The sequence below is a fragment of the Macaca thibetana genome, chromosome 1 (assembly GCF_024542745.1).
Source record: "Macaca thibetana thibetana isolate TM-01 chromosome 1, ASM2454274v1, whole genome shotgun sequence".
NCBI classification, from domain to species: Eukaryota; Metazoa; Chordata; class Mammalia; order Primates; family Cercopithecidae; genus Macaca; species Macaca thibetana.
The window spans coordinates 77,326,064-77,346,459 of NC_065578.1; the positions used below are offsets into that span (position 1 = coordinate 77,326,064).

The 20,396-nt window shown below is 34.8% G+C and overlaps 2 protein-coding genes across 5 annotated transcripts in view; one reads left to right on the forward strand and one right to left on the reverse strand.

The window, feature by feature from the left end:
• The window catches only part of FUBP1 (far upstream element binding protein 1), a 60,997-nt gene extending 57,727 nt beyond the window's left edge, over window positions 1-3,270 (reverse strand). The window contains exon 1 of the mRNA XM_050805383.1: window positions 3,261-3,270. The gene's annotated coding sequence lies outside the window, so the exon portion shown is untranslated. The remainder of the gene's footprint in view (window positions 1-3,260) is intronic.
• The window catches only part of DNAJB4 (DnaJ heat shock protein family (Hsp40) member B4), a 37,501-nt gene extending 17,982 nt beyond the window's left edge, over window positions 1-19,519 (forward strand). For all 4 annotated transcript variants that reach the window (XM_050805634.1, XM_050805646.1, XM_050805641.1 and 1 more), the window contains exons 2-4: window positions 6,044-6,285; window positions 14,274-14,842; window positions 17,550-19,519. In XM_050805634.1, the coding sequence (XP_050661591.1) occupies window positions 6,075-6,285; window positions 14,274-14,842; window positions 17,550-17,783 (1,014 nt within the window). In that variant the 5' untranslated portion in view covers window positions 6,044-6,074 and the 3' untranslated portion in view covers window positions 17,784-19,519. The remainder of the gene's footprint in view (window positions 1-6,043; window positions 6,286-14,273; window positions 14,843-17,549) is intronic.
• Window positions 19,520-20,396: the final 877 nt, after the last annotated feature.

Below are 20,396 nucleotides of genomic sequence, written 5' to 3' on the forward strand. Positions count from 1 at the left end.
TTTTTAGGAAACTATATATGTAGAGGTAAGATATAGTCCATTATTAAATGGCCAATAATTTGATTTTATATAACTATTTAGATATCTTAAAAACAGGTGAAACATTAGGATAGACAGCCTAGTACCCTCTAGTTTTATGTTAATATTGGAACAGTGTATGTTTAACTATTGTCAAGAATATCTTAGCTCATTATTAGACTGTAGTTATAGAAAAGCTCTTTGAAATCTTATCACTTGAGTATCAGATGTATGTGCAGATTACATGTGAGAAAGCATATGCAAGTATATTATAAACTGTAAAGTGTTATATAAATGTTATTATGGGGAAGGCATAGAACAGGTTTTTTTTTTTTTTTTTTTTTTTTTAAACACTGTGTGAGAAGATAGTAAAATTCAGAGATAATGGTCTGATAAGGGAACTTGGCAAGAGGCATGATCTTGGGTGATGCCAGACTCCTTTGGGGGTGAATCTGGTAGTTATTGTAATGCTTTATGCCAAGTAAAACTTCCTGAGTCAAAGGAGACTATTTGTCAATAAACATCCAAGTGGTAGCAAAATAGTTTATATAGCTTAAAATACTGAAAATAATTTATATGTAGATGTCATATAAATTGTAGTGCTGTCACATGTATTATCTGACTCTTACAATAATCTTTGTGAGTTAGGTATTCAGATAATTTAAATGATTTATCTAAGTTACTCACCTGTTAAGTGGGATAACTGAGATTGGAAACCAAGTATTCAGATACTTAAGTCTTTATTCTTTTATGCTAGCCCTTTAAGAGGAATTGATAAATAATGGTTTCCCCTAGGTAATTTTCAAGTAATTTAGTACAAGTGAGATATGTGAGGCATCGACAGATATTAAGACTGGACAGATCTTCTGACTCCAAAATCAAAGATATATACTTTAAGAATATAAACACTGGAATTGAAATATAATGAATGCTACCTATGGGAAGTTTTAATGATTTTAAATTTTAACAAAATCAACATGAATGAGTAGCAAATATTAACTGGAATATTTAGAAATACCAGTTGGACAGCTGTGTATGTGTGAGTGTGTGTGCATGTATGCTTGTAAATAAGAACATTTTGTTATACATATGGTGTAGTAATTTTTCTGGAAAAAAAATTCAAGTTCATATGAGATTATCATCATCATAAGAGCAGCTAACACTTTGGTAGTCCTCACTATGTGCCAATCACATTTAAGTATATCACACATTGATCCCATTTAATCCTCACAACAGTCCTAAATTGGTATTAATGTTACCAGCTTAACAGTTAACAGAGTTAACTCTATTTGACAGATGAGGAAGGTGAGGTCAGAGAGATTTAGGTTCAAGGTCTTACAGCTGTAAGTAGTGTTACCAGGATTCTAACCCAGGCACTCCGGCTCCAAAATCTGTGCTTTAACCACTATATTAATATTCCCTGGGTTTCACCTTGGCAAATATTATAATCACTTTTATATACTCTGAGGTTATATATTCAAATATCTAAAAGCACTATTAACAGAGTATAAAAGAGCCTCAGTTTATTTGCTTATTCTTGGACAGGAAGTATTGGGAAATGGAGGTCATAATTTTCTAATATGAATCACTGTATAAGAAATGTCATGGCCGGGCGTGGTGGCTCATGCCTGTAATCCCAGCACTTTGGGAGGCTGAGGTGGGTGGATCGAGGTCAGGAGTTCAAGACCAGCCTGGCCAAGACGGCAAAACCTCGTCTCTACTAAATATACAAAAAAATTAGCTGGGCGTAGTGGCACGCACCTGTAATCCCAGCTATTTGGGAGGCCGAGGCAGAGATTTCTTAAAACCCAGGAGGCAGAGGTTGCAGTAAACCAAGATTGTGCCACTGCACTCCAGTCTGGTCCAGCCTGGGCAACAGAGCGAGACCCTGTCTCAAAAAAAAAAAAAAAAAAAAAAAAAAAGAAAAGAAAAGTAAAGAACGAAATTTCATGGGCCAAGCACCCTGGTTTATGCCTGTAATCCCAGGATCGAAATTTCAAGGACCAAGCACCCTGGTTTATATGCCTGTAATCCCAGGATCTTGGGAGGTCAAGGGAGGAAGATTGTTTGAGCTCAGGAGTTGGAGACTAGCCTAGGCAACATAGTGAGACCTGGTCTCTATAAAAAATTAAAATAAGCCAGATGTTGTCACATTGGCCTGTAGTCCCAGCTATTTGAGAGGCTGAGGCAGCAGGATCACTGGAGCCCAGGAGTTCAAGGGTTCAGTAAGCTGTGATTGTGCCACTGCACTGCAGCCTGGGTGACAGAGCAAGCCCCATCTCAAGAAAAAAAGAAAAGAAATTAAAAGAATTTTTAGGACTAAATGTGATCTATTTAAGAATTAAATATTGCCAAGAAAAGTTTTTCACAGGTGCGTTGATAAAATATGAGAAGTCATTTGTCCTCAAGCGTTTAAGTGATGATCTGAATTTTGATGTAATTTCTTCTGAGACTCATGGCATTTTATCTTTTTCTGTACTATTTTATTATAAACTGAGAAATGATTTGTGAGTTGGAAAAAGAAAACTTGTTTTCTATTATATATGAATAAAGTCAAAGTAGAAGATGAGGATGACATCAATTGAATGACAAATTATACTTTTAGTTTTTTGTGGTTAAATACTATATTAATTTCCATTTTTTAAAAAAATTAGTTTTTAGTAGAGATAAGGTCTCAATATGTTGCCCAGGCTGGTCTTGAACTCCTGAGCTCAAGTGATCCTTCTGCCTTGGCCTCCCAAAGTGCTGTGATTACAGGCATGAGCCACCTCACCTGACTGTAGTTTTCTTTTAATAAAGGGAAGAGAATTATGTCTTCATGGAATAATCTTACCAATGTTTGAGTAGTAAAGTAAAAATTTAAAAATGCAAGTGCTAATTTTTATATCCCTGTTAAAAACACAGCATTCTTTAGTTTTAAGGGAAAAAATGTATGTCAATTACTAACTCAAGCTGGTTTTTGTTCTCTTCAAACTTAACGTCACACGTTCATATAACCTATAACATCAAATAAGCAGGCATTTATGTGATTTCTAAATATTTCAGATAGACTATTTCTATGTATTTTTTTGGTTTTATTTTACCTTTAAAACAAATAATTTTTAAAAAAATTTTTATTAAATAAGCTTTGATCACAGCTCTTCTCTGTTCCATTTCCCCTACAGGCTACCACTACTCTCCCTCTTACATACTCTTCCTGTTTTTGTCATAATGATTTGCAGGAATGACAGTCCCACCCCACGCCCCCCCCAAAAAATTGCTGCACTCATATCATACAAACTTGGATGACCAAGATTTAATGTAAAGTGATCGTATTGTATAATGGATTTCAACTCCTAAGTAGTAGAGAAGACATCTCAGTCTGAAAAAGTGAATATAAGAGTAAAAGATCTCCAAAGTACTATATACTTTTAATGATGATCATCTTGATGCTTTACCCTATTTCATCTATTTGCAGTCGGTATATTTGTAAATATAATTATTGTCTTTAAATTATTTTCTAAGGATAAATTTCCAGGTGTGGTATTTATAGAGCTATTAAAATAATATTTAGTGGCTTTTACAATTGCCAGATGTTTGAATTATTTACAAAGCTACAAGTGTGCAAGTATCTGCTCATTTTACCAAAAGCTAGCCAGATTGTTGTATTAATAGCCGTAAATCACAGTTGTATTTGCTTTCTTACTAACTTGAAATGTCAATGTTGAGGTGAATTCTTGCTTTTCAACTTTACTACTACTATGATTCTTGTGTGTGTGTGTGATATTTGAAGACGTGAAAATCCCTTTTCACCCTTTTCGGTATCTAGGGAGCCAGATTTCTTTCTGTCTGTTAAGATATAATATAATTTCTCACAAATGTGAAAGACCCAGTCTTCAGGTTCTCTAAAATAATTTACTGTGTCAAGTTTGGATAATATTCCTAGCTCTCTGAAAATGATTGAATCAAATAAGTATTTTTTTTTTCTACAAACACTACCCACCAGAACAATTTCCGGTTGTTAAATAGTAAAGTCACCATTCCTTTGGTAATGAATATTTAAAGGAACTCCCTTGGAAATGAATTTTGTAATAGGTGATTTTTTATTATGTTTTTACTCTGTGCGATACTGATCCTTGCACTGGATTTCAGTTTGGCAATATGCTTTTTAAAACTGGGAGTCTTAAGGTGACTTTGGGTATTAGCATTTTTCACTAAGTGTTTTGGATTTGAAAGTACCTTTTGACATTGAGTATTTCTTGGTGATGCTAAAAAAATTGATAAATAGCTGACAAACCTCTGTAACCTACAGGTAGGCTAGATCAATGTTATACATTTCTAATGTCAAGATGTCTTTAAAGTAGAGAATTTTAAAGAGTAGAAAATCATAGCTGTCAAAATGCACAAAGATGAACATTCAGAAAGAATTGCTGAATCATCATTGCTTGGCATATAGAGTAGGCGTTCTCATTTCTTTAAAGGTTAACACATTATTACCCTTTATTATATTCTAAACATATATGTACGTTTTCTTTTCCTCATAAAGGTTTTTTTAATGTTTACAGACTCAAGGTATTTGGACTGTATGCAATTCTTTTGACATTTTCTTATTAATCTATCTCTCTAATAGAAATGAGAACATTTTTGAAAAGATGAGAAAACCATACAGGAGATAAAAGATGAGTTATATACATTGAAAATGTCTCATAAATACCCAAAATATGTTATATTTTCAAAAGCAGGCATCAAAAGGGTATATAAATGCTATGTTCTAACTTTGTTAACAAAAAATTATAGAACTACAGCAAATAATCATGAATATTCATAGAAAACAGGATTAGAAGTAAATGCAGCAATATTTAACAGGGATTACTTAAAATGGTATTGTAGGGAGAGTTTTAAAAACTTTTTTTCTGTGTTTTCCAAAATCTCCAACAATGCATATATATTTATAATTAGGGAAATGTGTTTTTGAAAGAAAAAAATATTTCTCATACTACTGCCCCTTAAGTGGCATATCCAAATTTTACATTGATCCAGTTGCAGTTAAGCCTTGTAAGGAACATGAGTATGTACTGTCTGTAACCTGATACTTTGTTCTAGCTTTCCTGCAGCACCAAAATTCTTTAAATAGGGACCCTGTGGGGTGGCTGCAGGGGACAGGGGTTGAGGGGTAGCAGGGACCTCATTCAGTTTTAGTTTAGTTGAAGTAACTAAATCCAGATACTAAAATTTCAAAAATAAATACTTATTTGCCAGAACTATGAACTCATGTATACTAGAAATAGTTAGCTAAAATCATGTTTAAGTCCTTTACTTATTTTAAAATAATGCATTTGAATTTTATTATAGATAATATTTTAACAATGTGAAACTAGTACATAAAGTTTCTGGCATTTCTGATTGATACACGTCAGGAATTTTGAAGATGATGTAAATTATTTAAAAATCCTAATTTAAATAACCCGTATTTTAATATTATATACTTAAAAAATAGCTTAAAATTAAATAACGCCTAAAGCAGGTTTGTCTTTCCTTTTATCTGTATATTAACTTTAACTTCTTTTAACATATGGTGTTTAATGACTGTAATGATTTTTCACCTAGTATGGAATACATAAATATATAGTGTGACATTCTGTGTTGAAATATTGGCATGTTAACCCATTTGGCCTGTTTAATTAGGAAATAAAAATGGTAGAGCCAGTCGGAAAATGAATAGTTAATCGTGGAGGAGGAGAAAACATAGCTCAGTACTTTGACTAGAGGCAGCTGGGAAAGTGACGTCCTGTAGCATTTGCTGTTCTAGAAAGTACAGAGACACGTAGTGAAAATGGGAGGATCTAGAAGGAGGCTGTCTCCCGTGTAGTGTATATTTATCTGTAAGTGAGCCGTTGGGGAAGGATTGAATACAGAGACGCTGTCTGCTTGCTGCCTTAAGACAGCTAGCTGAATTGCTGATTAACTTTTAAAATACCCAGCTTGGTTTATTTTTCTTAGAATCTGTCTATTGCTAAGACTGGGGACACTGTTTTCTTTTACAAAGGGAAATCTAAGTTAATTTCAAGGCATTCGAAATGGGGAAAGACTATTATTGCATTTTGGGAATTGAGAAAGGAGCTTCAGATGAAGATATTAAAAAGGCTTACCGAAAACAAGCCCTCAAATTTCATCCGGACAAGAACAAATCTCCTCAGGCAGAGGAAAAATTTAAAGAGGTCGCAGAAGCTTATGAAGTATTGAGTGATCCTAAAAAGAGAGAAATATATGATCAGTTTGGGGAGGAAGGTAAGTATTCTCTGCATATCTTTCTGTCTCTTCGACTCTGTCTCTTTTTTTCTCTCTCTCCCAGCCTTTTTTCCCCTCTCTCTCAGCTTGTGGTTATCCTTAAATTGGATTCTCAGTCATATCAAAAGTAGAAGGACAAATAATGGATAATAACAAGATTTCATCTCTGATCATATGAATGAGTATTGCAGAGCTATGAATGAAATGTCCTTGTTTGCCTTTTTTATTTTAGCATTTTGTATTATACATATTTTTCATTAGACTTACAATGTTAACATTGTATATTTTAAAAGAAACCTTGAATTCCCATACCTATTAGTAAATTGTGTCAAAAGTCTTATGCAACCTGTTTCGTTTTCTAATGAATTTTCTGCCAGAACCAATAGAGTCTTTAGTCATTTAAAACCTTAAGATGGGCGTTTCAGGTTCTGAGTAGTTTATACTGTATTCACAAAAACAAAAAGTAGTTTTTTGCCTTTCTTATAGCAAGGCTAGTTTAGACTGAACAAGACAGAGTTGTGACTCTCAGAAGCAGAAGGCGCAGGCATTTAGCTTCTAGTTGTTTTTGGCATTCTGCCTGGAGAGGAAAGAATTTTCCTGATGTCATAAAATACCAGAACAAGTTTTTAGCTTAATTGTAAACAATAATTGTGTGCCAAGAAAATGAGATCTCAGAAATACAATTTTTGACCTAAAATGGCCACCTAGTTAGAATAATTATTGATTTACTTTTAGGTGACATTATTTCTTTTGAAATTTTACTATCTAGGTATAGAGAAAAACAAGACAACTTCCCTTTCCTCTCCCTGCCATACCTTTGTTTTTTGCATTGTGAGATCAAAAACTAGTGAGCACAGTAAAAGAGGATAATTTCAGATTATCCTTTTCTCATTCTTCATTTTAAATCAGGTTTGTCCATCACTTCCATATAAATGGGGCTATGAAGTAAGACTATTTCAAATTGCTAATTGATAACACAAAAAACTTTGACTTGTACTGGTTTGGGGATTTTCAACTTTTAACATCAGGACTAAGTTATTATTAGTTTTTCCCCCAAAATACTGGCTTTCAAATCATTGTAGCTATGAAAACTTTTTTGTTATCCCTTTGATTCCTTTATTACATTTAACATCCAATTTTCCTAGAAATATATTCTTAAAATTATAGTGAAGCAGTGACTGCTTATTTTGAATGAAACAAATCAAATGTAGATAAACAGGGTGATTGTATATAGAGGGTTTTTTTCCTTCTTGTTTTGTTTAACTTTTCTGATCTATGAGTTGCCCAAAATTGAAGTTTATGTTGCTGGTTTTGGTGTGGTGAGGACCTACAGTGTCAGGTTCTTACAAAGTAAATATTGAAAAAGGCAAATACTGGGCAGTTCAATCCTGCATGATACCCATGGCCATACATATTACCCAATATATCATGACTTGGTTTATCTCAAAAGCTAAGCAGGATTCTGAGGTACTACCAATAATGTACTACTATTTCTGAAGGAGTTATTTTGTAATTTTGTAAAGAAATTCACAAACATGGAATAACATTGTGAATTCCTGTGAAAAAGCAGATATCCACTGCTTTATATTTAAAATATTTTGCAACAATTCACTGATAGCTCAAGTTTGTGGCTAAGCCATTAGATTCAGGGTTTAGTAAGGATATTTGTCCTTAGAATTTTCAAGTCACCAAATGATACATTTTTCTTGATTTAACATTACCTCTTAATAGTGCTTTCCTAGAGTGATTTTTCTTATTTAATTTTTATTGGGCATTACACAGTGAGTGAATTTTTTTAAAAATTAAATCACCCTGAATCTGTATACCCTGGATTTTTTTTTAACTTACATAATTGATATAAGTGATAGGAGGAGTGAGGAGAGAATACATTTTTTAAAACATAGAAATATATTATGCAGAAATACCATTCTCTAGTTATAGGTTACTTGAAAATACAATTGAATGGGGCCAGGCGCGGTGGCTCACGCCTGTAATTCCAGCACTTTGGGAGGCTGAGACAGGTGATCACCTGAGGTTAGGAGTTCAAGACCAGCCTGGCCAACATGGTGAAACCCTGTCTCCACTAAAAATACAAAAATTAGCTGGGTGTGGTGGCGGGCGCCTGTAATCCCAGCTCCTTGGGAGGGTGAGGCAGGAGAATCGCCTGAACCCAAGAGGCGGAGGTTGCAGTGAGCCGAGATCGAGCCACTGAACTTAAGCCTAGGCGACAGAGCGAGACCCCGTCTCAAAAAAAAAAAAAGAAAAAAAAGGAAATACAATTGAATGAAAGTTATTTGAATTATTTTTTAGAATTATTCTTTCTTCACAGGAAAGTATTATATTTATTTGCCGTTTATTCAGAATATCTCATTTATTCTATTAAAAATTCCATTTAGATACACTGTGAAAGTAGGGGAAAACATTTTTTCTCTTTGCCTTTTATTTATATCCAGACGTGGTTCTGTAGGTTTCTCCAGTAGTAACAAAACACTGAACTTTAGGGCTATGGAAACACTATTAATTTACCTGGTATCCTTCTTCCCGCTCCCCCTCAGTTATTACAGTCTTGGGACTTAGAGCTGGGATGGTGGGAATGAGGAACCATGAACTGAAAAGTATATAAGTTGCTATGCTAAATTTATATATTTAGGCATGAAAGAACCAGTAATCCAGTTTGTGTTCTGAATATTCACAATTCAAAACGTTTTGTTTTAAAAACGGTTGGCTACTGGGTGAGGTGGCATATGCCTGTAGTCTCAGCTAATAGGGAGGCTGAGGCTGAAGGACTGCTTGAGCCCAAGAGTTTGAGTCCAGCCTTTGCAACATAGCAAGCAAGACCCTATCTCTAAGAAAAACAAAGGAAAGAAAAAAAAAATACAGATACCTCAAATTTACTTTTAGGAATCTATAAAAGGGAAACAAAAACGTGTCCACACAAAGACATGTATCTGAATGCCTATAGCAGCATTATTTATAATAGCCCCAAACTGGAAACAATCTGAAAGCACCATAAATTGGTGAATTAAACAAAATATGCTATATTCATTCTATGAGGAACTATTTAGCAATAAAAGGACCAATTTCTGAAACATGCTACACCATGGGTGAACCTCAGAAACTATGCTAAGTGAAAGAAGCCAGATGTAAAAGACTACATATTGTATGATTTTATTTATGTGAAATGTCTGGAAAAGGCCAGTACATAGAAAAAGAAAGTAGATCTTTCTTGCCTAGGACTTGAGGTGGGAGCAGGGATTAGCTACAAATAACAACTAGAGAATTCTTTGGAATGATGGAAATGTTCTATAACTGGATTCTGATGATGGTTATACAACTCTATCGATTTACTATAATCAATTGAATTGTATTTGTACAAGAGGTTAATTTTATGTATGTAATAAATCTTTTTAAAAATAAATTTTCTCTATAGTTGAATCATTTGGAAATAAAAACCACAGAACTACAGAAATTTAAAATTGGATTCTGAACCACTCTCTCCCAAAGTTTTAGGTTTAGTCTTGAAGAGTTTAGTGGATGTCAGCAGAAATTTGTATTAAGAGATTTAAAAGAAAAGAGTTTCAATAACACATCCTCATTTATTCCAGTTCTCTAACTTTTCTTTTTTTATACTTTCTGTATTTTGTTATTGCTTATGATTTATTCAGTAACTTCAAATATTAAAAGGTAGTGTTTAAATGATAAAACTTATATTTATTAATCTTTATACTAGTTCTCTTCTGTTCTTTAACTTATATATTTAGCTAGCTGGATTTTTAAAAATTTACTATTTGTTCTGAAAACCTGTAAGTAAATTTGATGTGAATTAAAACTGTTTAAAAGATCTCAGAATCTCATTATTTTTTAACTGAAGTCTTGCTATAAATCTGGATTTTTACATATTAGATCTCCTTGGAGTAAGAGTTATTAAAGTACTATGTTTTTTTCTTTGCAATCTGAATTTTTCTCCAGTGTTTCTTCTTTTGGAAACTTTTAGTCAACCTTAACTAATTAGTGGGAATCATTGTTATAGATAGTATTGCAAACACGTATTTGGTTTGGGACTGCAAACTGGTTGACTGGTTAGTTGTAAAATAATAGCAGTCCTGCTAAATCATAGGCAAATATTGATTCTCTAGTGCATTTTTTGATCACACAAAGTGATGATAGTGTCTAGAAAACATTTGAATAGCAGAGGGAATCCAATTGAATATTAAACATTTCCATTAGTGTTCAAAATGCACATGATTAAGAACTGACCATAAAGTTAATGTGACGTTACTTAAAATTTTATATGCTACACAATGCAAGTGATACTTGCATAATAATGTATGTTATAGTGGCATGAATTTTGGTAGGATTTTTTTCTTTTTTTGTTGTTGTGTTTGAGACAGAATCTTGCTCTGTCACCCAGGCTGGAGTGCAGTGGTGCGATCTTGGCTCACTGCAACTTCCGCCTCCCCAGTCCAAGTGATTCTCCTGCCTCAGCCTCCTGTGTAGCTGGGATTATAGGTGCGCCACCACGCCTGGCTAATTTTTGTTTTTGTTTTTGTTTTGTTTTGTTTTTGAGACAGAGTCTTGCTCTGTCGCCCAGGCTGGAGTGCGGTGGCCGGATCTCAGCTCACTGCAAGCTCCGCCTCCCGGGTTTACGCCATTCTCCTGCCTCAGCCTCCCGAGTAGCTGGGACTACAGGCGCGCACCACCTGGCCCGGCTAGTTTTTTGTATTTTTACTAGCGACGGGGTTTCACCGTGTTGGTCAGGCAGATCTCGAACTCCTGACCTCATGCTTCACTCGCCTTGGCCTCCCAAAGTGCTGGGATTACAGGTGTGAGCCACTGCACCGGTCTAGGATTTTTTTCATTCATTCGAGTAGCTTCATTCTTTGAGCTGCGTAGTTGACTGTTTAATAGTGTCTAGGAAAACCTCAAAGCTGCATTGGAGTCTTTTTATCAGCTTTGATAAGTTACTTCAGACTTTGTATGAATCTTCTCAGGGACTTTGTAATTCTGACCGAATTACCATTTTTGGCAGAGGAGGAAGAGGTTTTCGAGAAAGCCAAACCCATGACGTAATAAATTAAAACGTTATTATTTCTTTTCATGAATTCATTATGGGTGCAAGTATTAAATTTTGTCTCATAAGAGGCTAGATTGGGCAGGCTGATTTACCTAGTTTGCTTAACTCAGTTAAGTAATTATATTCCCTTAAGTCTATGGGATGAAGGATAAAATGATTCGAATAATTTAAGCATTGGTTGAGTCACTTTGGTCATGACCTTGAGCTACATATTATTCTATCATTAAAAAAAATCTGCCATTAGCTTTTTAACATTTGGAGTTATAATTATACTACTAAAATTTGTAAAAGGGAAATTTGGATGAGCTGCTTATGAAAAGATCTTGTCCTGCTTATACTTGTCATTCAGTTTCTACAAGGAATTTCCCTAACTGCTATTTGGATATATTGTTCAATACATATTTTGACAATTTTCAGATTATTAGGTCTCTCTTGGTCTCTCCAGATTCTATTCAGGGATGAAGGTAAAAATTTAGATATCACTTGAGACTCTGTTAGATGAAATAGAGTGTATATATATACCTTTTAATGGAAGAAGCCAAATGTAGAATAAGACATAAGCAAAACTAAGTTTCTTTAAAGTATGCTGGTGTTAGTGGCATTTTAAATTGTTAAATCTCTTATATATGTATATGTGTGATTATATTTTACATTGTTTTTGCTTCTGCCTTTTTCTCTGTACTGATATTCAAGATACTTTTTTTAGTTTTGATTTAGAAGGACTTTAGGAATTAGTTCATTCCCTTCATTCACTAAGCGTGGATGCCTACCATTTTCAGCCCTGTATGCTTGAGCAATGCAAAATGAATATATTTCCTGCCTTCAAATCACTCACTGTTTGGAGATATTAGAATCTCCTAGCTTAACCTGTTGAATTTTTCATAGTTTTATGATCTTTAGATTCTTTTCCTGCTTGTTTCTTGGTCAGTATTGACCTCTAAAAGATCACCATACTGTTGTTTTTTGGGTTTTAGTAGAACATTTCTTTCACACATAGTGGAAAATGTTGTTTCAAATATAATCTTTTCTGGATTAAATATTACTTAGTGGAACCTTTAAGCAAAGGGTCAAAAAGTCACTATATTGTTTCTTGAGGTGGATTGTTCACAAGAGACAGAAATAACCCATATAGAGGCCTTACATGTCAAAGTTTACAGCTCTTGATTTCAGTCTTCTTCTCATAAGCATTGAAATTAATGCTAAGATGTGGTATGCCTAGATAAACAAATTTGGCATCTAGAGAAGGAATGACAATTTTCGTGTCTAAAAAACTATTTTTCATTATTAGAATTTTTTTACTCTCTGCCACAGAGTTCTATTTTAATTCTTTTTTTTTTTTTTTTTTTTTTTTTTGAGATGGAGTTTTGCTCCTTTTGCCCAGACTGGAGTGCAATGGCGCAGTCTTGGCTCACTGTAACCTCCGCCTCCCAGGTTCAAGCGATTCTCCTGCCTTAGCCTCCCAAGTAGCTGGGATTATAGGCATGTGCCACCATGCCCAGCTAATTTTGTATTTGTACTAGAGATGGGGTTTCACCATGTAGACCAGGCTGGTCTCGAACTCCTGACCTCAAGTGATGCACCCGACTCGGTCTCCCAAAGTGCTGAGATTACAGGTTTGAGCCACTGCACCTGGCCCTATTTTAATTCTTAAACAGTAAAAGATGATCTGAAATAAAACTAGTTAGAATGAATATGGTATTTTTTATTACATTATATTTTTACGTATTTCTATTTTATTTATATATAAACAGTATGAATGTGGTATCTTGTATTTTGCAATATATTTTATTAATATATTTATATTTTTTAATGTTATATATATTGTTTGATTATAATATAAATTAAATATTTAAGTTCTATACTTTGTATCAATTACTGAAGACCTTCCAACTGACATCTTTTAAAAACTTACATATTTATAAGTACTTATATAATTTATATATTTCAGCATGCCAGATCAGTAGTTTATAAGATAAGAAGTTCCTAATTTTCTTTGCTTTTTCTTTTTTTTTCTTTTCTTTTTTTTTTTTTTTTTTGAGACGGAGTCTCACACTGTTGCCTGGGCTGGTGTGCAGTGGCGCGACCTTGGCTTACTGCAACCTCCGCCTCCTGGGTTCAAGTGATTCTCCTGCCTCAGCCTCCCAAGTAGCTAGTATTACGGGCGCCCACTACCACACCTGGCTAATTTTTTGTAATTTTAGTAGAGACGGGGTTTCACTATGTTGGCCAGGCTGGTCTCAAACTCCTGACCTCATGATCCGCCTGCCTCGGCCTCCCAGAGTGTTGGGATTACAGGTGTGAGCCTCTGCGCCTGACCTTATTTTATTTTTCTTACTTACCTGAGGAACAAAGAATCAGGAATAAATTATTAAAGATGCTGATTTGGCCAGGAGCAGTGGCTCATGCCTGTAATCCCAGCACTTTGGGAGGCCGAGGCAGGCAGATCATCTGAGGTCGGGAGTTCAAGACCAGCCTGACCAACATGGAGAAACCTTGCCTCTACTAAAAATACAAAGTTAGCCGGGCATGGTGGCGCATGCCTGTAATCCCAGCTACTCGGGAGGCTGAGGCAGGAGAATCATTTGAACCCGGGAGGCGGAGGTTGCGGTGAGCCGAGATTGCACCATTGCACTCCAGCCTGGGCAAACAAGAACGAAACTCTGTCTCAAAAACAAAACAAAACAAAACAACAACAACAAAGAGTGCTAATTTGGAGGAAGAATTTGAAAACTAACAATTTAACTTAGGATGTAATCATTAAGAGTTTTATAGCTGTTCTGTATTTAAAGTGGCATTTCTGGCCAATATTAATACATTTTAATGTAAGTTAGCCAAAGTTTATTAGCAATACAGTTTTTGAAAGTTTAACTTGAGTTGCAAGCTTTTTTCTAATAATGCTTATCTCTTCAATTAGGGTTGAAAGGAGGAGCAGGAGGCACTGATGGACAAGGAGGTACCTTCCGGTACACCTTTCATGGCGATCCTCATGCTACATTTGCTGCATTTTTCGGAGGGTCCAACCCCTTTGAAATTTTCTTTGGAAGACGAATGGGTGGTGGTAGAGATTCTGAAGAAATGGAAATAGATGGTGATCCTTTTAGTGCCTTTGGTTTCAGCATGAATGGATATCCAAGAGACAGGAATTCTGTGGGGCCATCCCGCCTCAAACAAGATCCTCCAGTTATTCATGAACTTAGAGTATCACTTGAAGAGATATATAGTGGTTGTACCAAACGGATGAAGATTTCTCGAAAAAGGCTAAATGCTGATGGAAGGAGTTACAGATCCGAGGACAAAATTCTTACCATTGAAATTAAAAAAGGGTGGAAAGAAGGCACCAAAATTACTTTTCCAAGAGAAGGAGATGAAACACCAAATAGTATTCCAGCAGACATTGTTTTTATCATTAAAGACAAAGATCATCCAAAATTTAAAAGAGATGGATCAAATATAATTTATACTGCTAAAATTAGTTTACGAGAGGTAAGTTGGTAGGACCTAAAATCCTGAGACCAAATAATTATGTGGTTGATCATAGAGAGTATATCTAGATAATAGCTAACATTTGTTTAATGCCTATTATACGTTAAAAATAATTATTATAACAATCCTCTAAGATAGTACTGGTATTATACCTCTTATATGGATGTGATTATATTTTCTAACTTTAGTTACTTAGAATTAAAGTGTCAATTTTAAGTGCTAACTGGATTATGTACTATGAGGCTGCTTTTACAAATGTGCTTTATAAGATCTGCATTGGTAATCTCAACACATTAGGCCCTATATATAGGGTTTGTTCTAAAATTGTTAATATGGAGTAATAATTGCATAACAAAAAGGTATTAGAAGAAAATAATTTATAATTCACTATAAATAATAAATTTATATACCTTTATGTTAATAAAAATACACATAAGTTCATATAAATATATACATTTATAAATTATAATGGTACTGCATTAATACAGTTATTACTTGAGTTCTTATTTGCACTTTTTTTTTTTTTTTGAGACAGAGTCTTGCTCTGTCACCCAGATTGGCGTGATCTCGGCTCACTGTAACCTCCACCTCTGGGTTCAAGTGATTCTCCTGCCTCCGCCTCCTGAGTAGCTGGGATTACAGGCGCCTGCCACCACACCCAGCTAATTTTTGTAGTTTTAGTAGAGACAGGGTTTTACCATGTTGGCCAGGCTGGTCTTGAATTCCTGACCTCAGGTGATCCACCCACCTCGGCCTCCCAAAGTCCTGGGATTACAGGTGTGAGCCACCACGCCCAGCCTATTTGCACTATTTCTCAAATTGGATTGTAACTCTGCAAATATGGTCATAGCAGTTCCCTGCTTCAAATTCTTAAATTGCTGTACATAACCTGTACCATAAAGTCCAAACTCTTTAGCTTAAAATAAGTAATTTTAAATCTGATGTCTACTCCTAAAATGTATATGCACTTCTCCAAGTTTGCTCTATTATTGTTATTTATTATTATTATTTTTTTGTGATGGAGTCTTGCTCTGTCACCCATGCTGGAGTGCAGTGGCACAAATTCTTGGCTTACTGCAGCCTCCACCTCCCAGGTTCAAGTGATTCTGCTGCCTTGGGCTCCCGAGTAGCTGGGATTACAGGTGCCCGCCACCATGCCCAGCTGATTTTTGTATTTTTAGTAGAGATGGGTTTTTACCATGTTGGCCAGGCTCATCTTGAACTCTTTTTTTTTTTTTTTTTTTTTTTATTTTATTTTTGAGACGGAGTCTCGCTCTGTCGCTCAGGCTGGAGTGCAGTGGCCGGATCTCAGCTCACTGAAAGCTCCGCCTCCCAGGTTCCTGCCATTCTCCTGCCTCAGCCTCCCGAGTAGCTGGGACTACAGGCGCCCGCCACCTCGCCTGGCTAGTTTTTTTTTTTGTATTTTTTTTAAGTAGAGATGGGGTTTCACCGTGTTAGCCAGGATAGTCTCGATCTCCTGACCTCGTGATCCTCCCGTCTCGGCCTCCCAAAGTGCTGGGATTACAGGCTTGAGCCACCGCGCCCGGCCTCATCTTGAACTCTTGACCTCAAGTGAACCGCCCACCTCGGCCTCCCAAAGTACTGGGATTATAGGTGTGAGCCACCCCACCCAGCCCAGTTTGCTCTATTATTATCTTGTATACTTGAGCTCTACTCTGTGGAACACTATTGTTTCTCACCCTGCTCTAATACCTACCTGCTGCTGGTCCAATGCTCAGTTCAAGCATCCTCTGCTCCCAGAATCTAAGGGGTTAAGTTGGGTGCTCTTTCTCTCACAAAAGACTTCCATGCTTACCTTTGTTCCTACACTATACAGTACTATAATGGCTAGTTTGCTTCTATGTTTCTTTGAGTTCCTTGTGCATTCCTTGAGCTGAGGTCTGTGTTCATGGTCCCTATAAGGCTCACCATCTAGCCGGAATGTGTGGCATATAGTAAATGTTCAGTAAACATTTGTTAGATGAAACAAATATATTTCTTGTCCTAATAGTTTCCAGAAAAATAGTTGCTCCTATCCTGTTCTTTCTAGTCCTGAATTTCTCCCTCTTCTCCCATTCCAATCCCTGCATCTTGAATGTATTAATAGCAACTTCAAAATAACCATGTCATTCCAGGGCAGTGTGGAATATATCCTTTACTTTTCTTTTAACTTTTTTTTTTTTTTTTTTTTTTTTTTGTGACATATCTAATAATGCATGTCCTGAAGGAATTTTCCTTTTTTTTTTTTTTTTTTTTTTTTGAGACAGAGTTTTGATCTTGTTGCCCAGGCTGGAGTGCAATGGCGCAATCTCGGCTCACTGCAATCTCTGCCTCTCAGGTTCAAGTGATTCTCCTGCCTCAGCCTCCCAAGTAGCTGGGATTACAGGCATGCGCCACTGTGTTTGCCTAATTTTGTATTTTTAGTAGAGACAAGGTTTCTCCATGTTGGTCAGGGTGGTCTCGAACTCCTGACCTCAGGTGATCTGCCTGCCTCAGCCTCCCAAAGTGTTGGGATTATAGGCATGAGCCACCGCGCCTGACTTCTGAAGGAATTTTCTAATGAGGAAAAAAAATCTGTAACTATTGTTATTCTTTTGGAGGTTAAAGTTTTACCTTAGTGGTATTATCCTTTACCATCTGGTAATATTTGTGCTTAGATTTTTGAGTTTTGAAGTGTGTTCATTTTATTTTATTTGGTCCATTTTAGGCATTGTGTGGCTGCTCAATTAATGTACCAACACTGGATGGAAGAAACATACCTATGTCAGTAAATGATATTGTGAAACCTGGAATGAGAAGAAGAATTATTGGATATGGGCTGCCATTTCCAAAAAATCCTGACCAACGTGGTGACCTTCTAATAGAATTTGAGGTGTCCTTCCCAGATACTATATCATCTTCATCCAAAGAAGTACTTAGGAAACATCTTCCTGCCTCATAGAATGAAGAACTTTGTTACCCATATTTTGATAAGGCACTGAAAATATAAAAGGACTGGCAGTTTACTGATGTAGATGTGAATTCTGTATAAAGATGTGTAAATTCTTTTGAGGGTTCGTTAAATTGCATGAATAGAGACGGGTCAAATAAATAGGCAAAAGGGATTTTTACAGTTAGAGATAAAGAGAAAACCATTAACTATATTTTATTTCATTTCTCCCGATTCAGATATTTTTAGTAATTTGCTTATATGTAAAAGTTGTTTTTGTGGAGTCAGTAGGTATATTTCTAATAAAGTGCTAGACTATCCAATTACTTAATTTCTTATACCTTTAGATCATCAGTATGAAAAGTTCCCATTTATAATGGAAATGAAAATTCTTAACTAAACTATACATGTGATATGTATTTCTAGAAAAGAATAAAAACCCAAGTCAGTTATTAGATTTAAATCACCTTCTGAAATGCTGCTATAGGGCTGGTATCAGTAAAAGAATATCCTGATACATATGTTTCACCATTTTGATTTTTAAAGTATGCTGTAGCATTTCTTAATAACATCGTTGTGATGTTCTTAAGGCAGACCTTTCTTCATAACAAGGAAATTAATGGCAATTTCTCTCCTGTGGAAATCCCAATTGCCTGAATTACTGATATTTTAGAAATAGACTTTTTAAAATGCCATATGTAATTTTATGCAAGTTGACTATATATCTTGTTCTTAATAAATTATAGGCTCATTTTGTTCTCTGCTAGTTTAAAGTAATTTGTTTAATAATAGATGTGTTTTTAGAGGAAATGCTGTTACTTGGAATTTTCCAGTTATACAGTCTTCTATAACTTACTAATAATATGCTATATATACTTTATGTAATTTCCCTAAAAAGAATGAACTACCACTACACTATGGTGTTAAACCAAAATATGGGGAAAATAAACACTAACTGCTGCTTATGGATAATGTTGCAACTACTTGTTATGCATATAAATATTTTACTTTTTCATATGTATAGATTGCATTTCTTAGGTGTTTTAATTTTTTAAATATATTTATGTTTAAAAAATTTAGTTTTGTTTTCTGTTTTATAACTATAGTGAGAATGATGTTTTGAAACAAAGTTTTTGGTTATAAAATAGTTTTCAGGAATATATATATATATATTTGATATATATATATATATCTATAGGGTCCTGTCATCTTTTAGTAGAATATGAAATATTCTTTTAGAAATCCAATATAAATAGGTTATAATAGCCATATTCTTTATTACTTATCGAGATATAATTTACATGCCATAAAGTTTACCCTTAAAATACACAATTCAGTGGTTTTAGTAATATTCACAAAGTGGTACAATCATCATCACTTTCTAATTCCAGAATATTTTCATCACCCCAAAAAGAAGTCCTAAATCCATTAGCAGTTACTTCCCATTCTTCCCTTCCTCCAGCCCCTGAAAACACTACCATCTACTTTTTGTCTGTATGGATTTGTCCATTCTGGACATTTCATATAAATAGACTCAAACAATATATGGCTTTTTTTTTTTTTTTTGGTCTGGCCTCTTTCATTTAGCTTAATGTTTTCAAGGTTCACCTATGTTGTATCATGTATCAGTACTTTATTTTTTTGTGGCACATTATATGGATATACCACATTTTGTTTATCTTTTCATTAATTATGGGGATTTGGCTTATTTCTACTTTTTCCACTATTATAAATAATGCTGCTATGAACATTTGTGTGCAAGTTTTTGTGTTTCAATTCTCATGGGTATATACCTAAAAGTGGAATTTCTGGGAGTAACCATATATTTGAGATGCAAATGGAAAATGCTTGAAAAAAATGCCAGAAAATTCAGCTAATTGTATTTATTACTCTAATTCAAAAATGATTCTTCTGTAACTGTCTCTCTGAATGACAGTTAAAACTCCCTACGGAAGTGTGAACATCACAGAAATTTTCTCACCAGTCTAAAGATCTAGATCTGAAAAGCATCAACGTGGTGACTGATAGTGGTTTCTGTTTTAAACCCATCATTATTTATCGCAATTTTCTTGATTAAGCATTTTCTCCCAGGTAAAATAAATATTTACAGATAGATATATAATAATATTTGGATTAAAAGGTTTTTTTAAGCAGAGAATTATTATTCTAGTAGTAAATAAATTTACATAACTACACAAAACCAGTACACCAGTATCTCTCTTATCTTAAAGGATATTGACAATGCTTTAGCATGTAGTAAGTGCCCAGTTTTTATGTGTTGAATGTTGAATTAAAAGTAGTAATAAGAGTAGAATTTTAAAGTTTTTTAATTTATTTTTTCAAATTATGAAAGTACTTTTTATTTAAAAATGTTTTCTTTAAATTCAACCAGGTTCTTGGATAGCCGGAATAGTTTTGAAGTACTATATATCGCATAAAGAAAGATGTTTATCTTTCCTAAAAGAAAAACCACAAATTGCTAATGTTAAAAAAGAAAAAAAAGAAGGCGGCCAGGCACTGTCGCTTACGCCTGTAATCCCAGTACTTAGGGAGGCTGAGGCAGGGGAAAATCACTTGAGTCCAGGAGTTTGAAACCAGCCTGGGCAACATAGTAAGACTCCATCT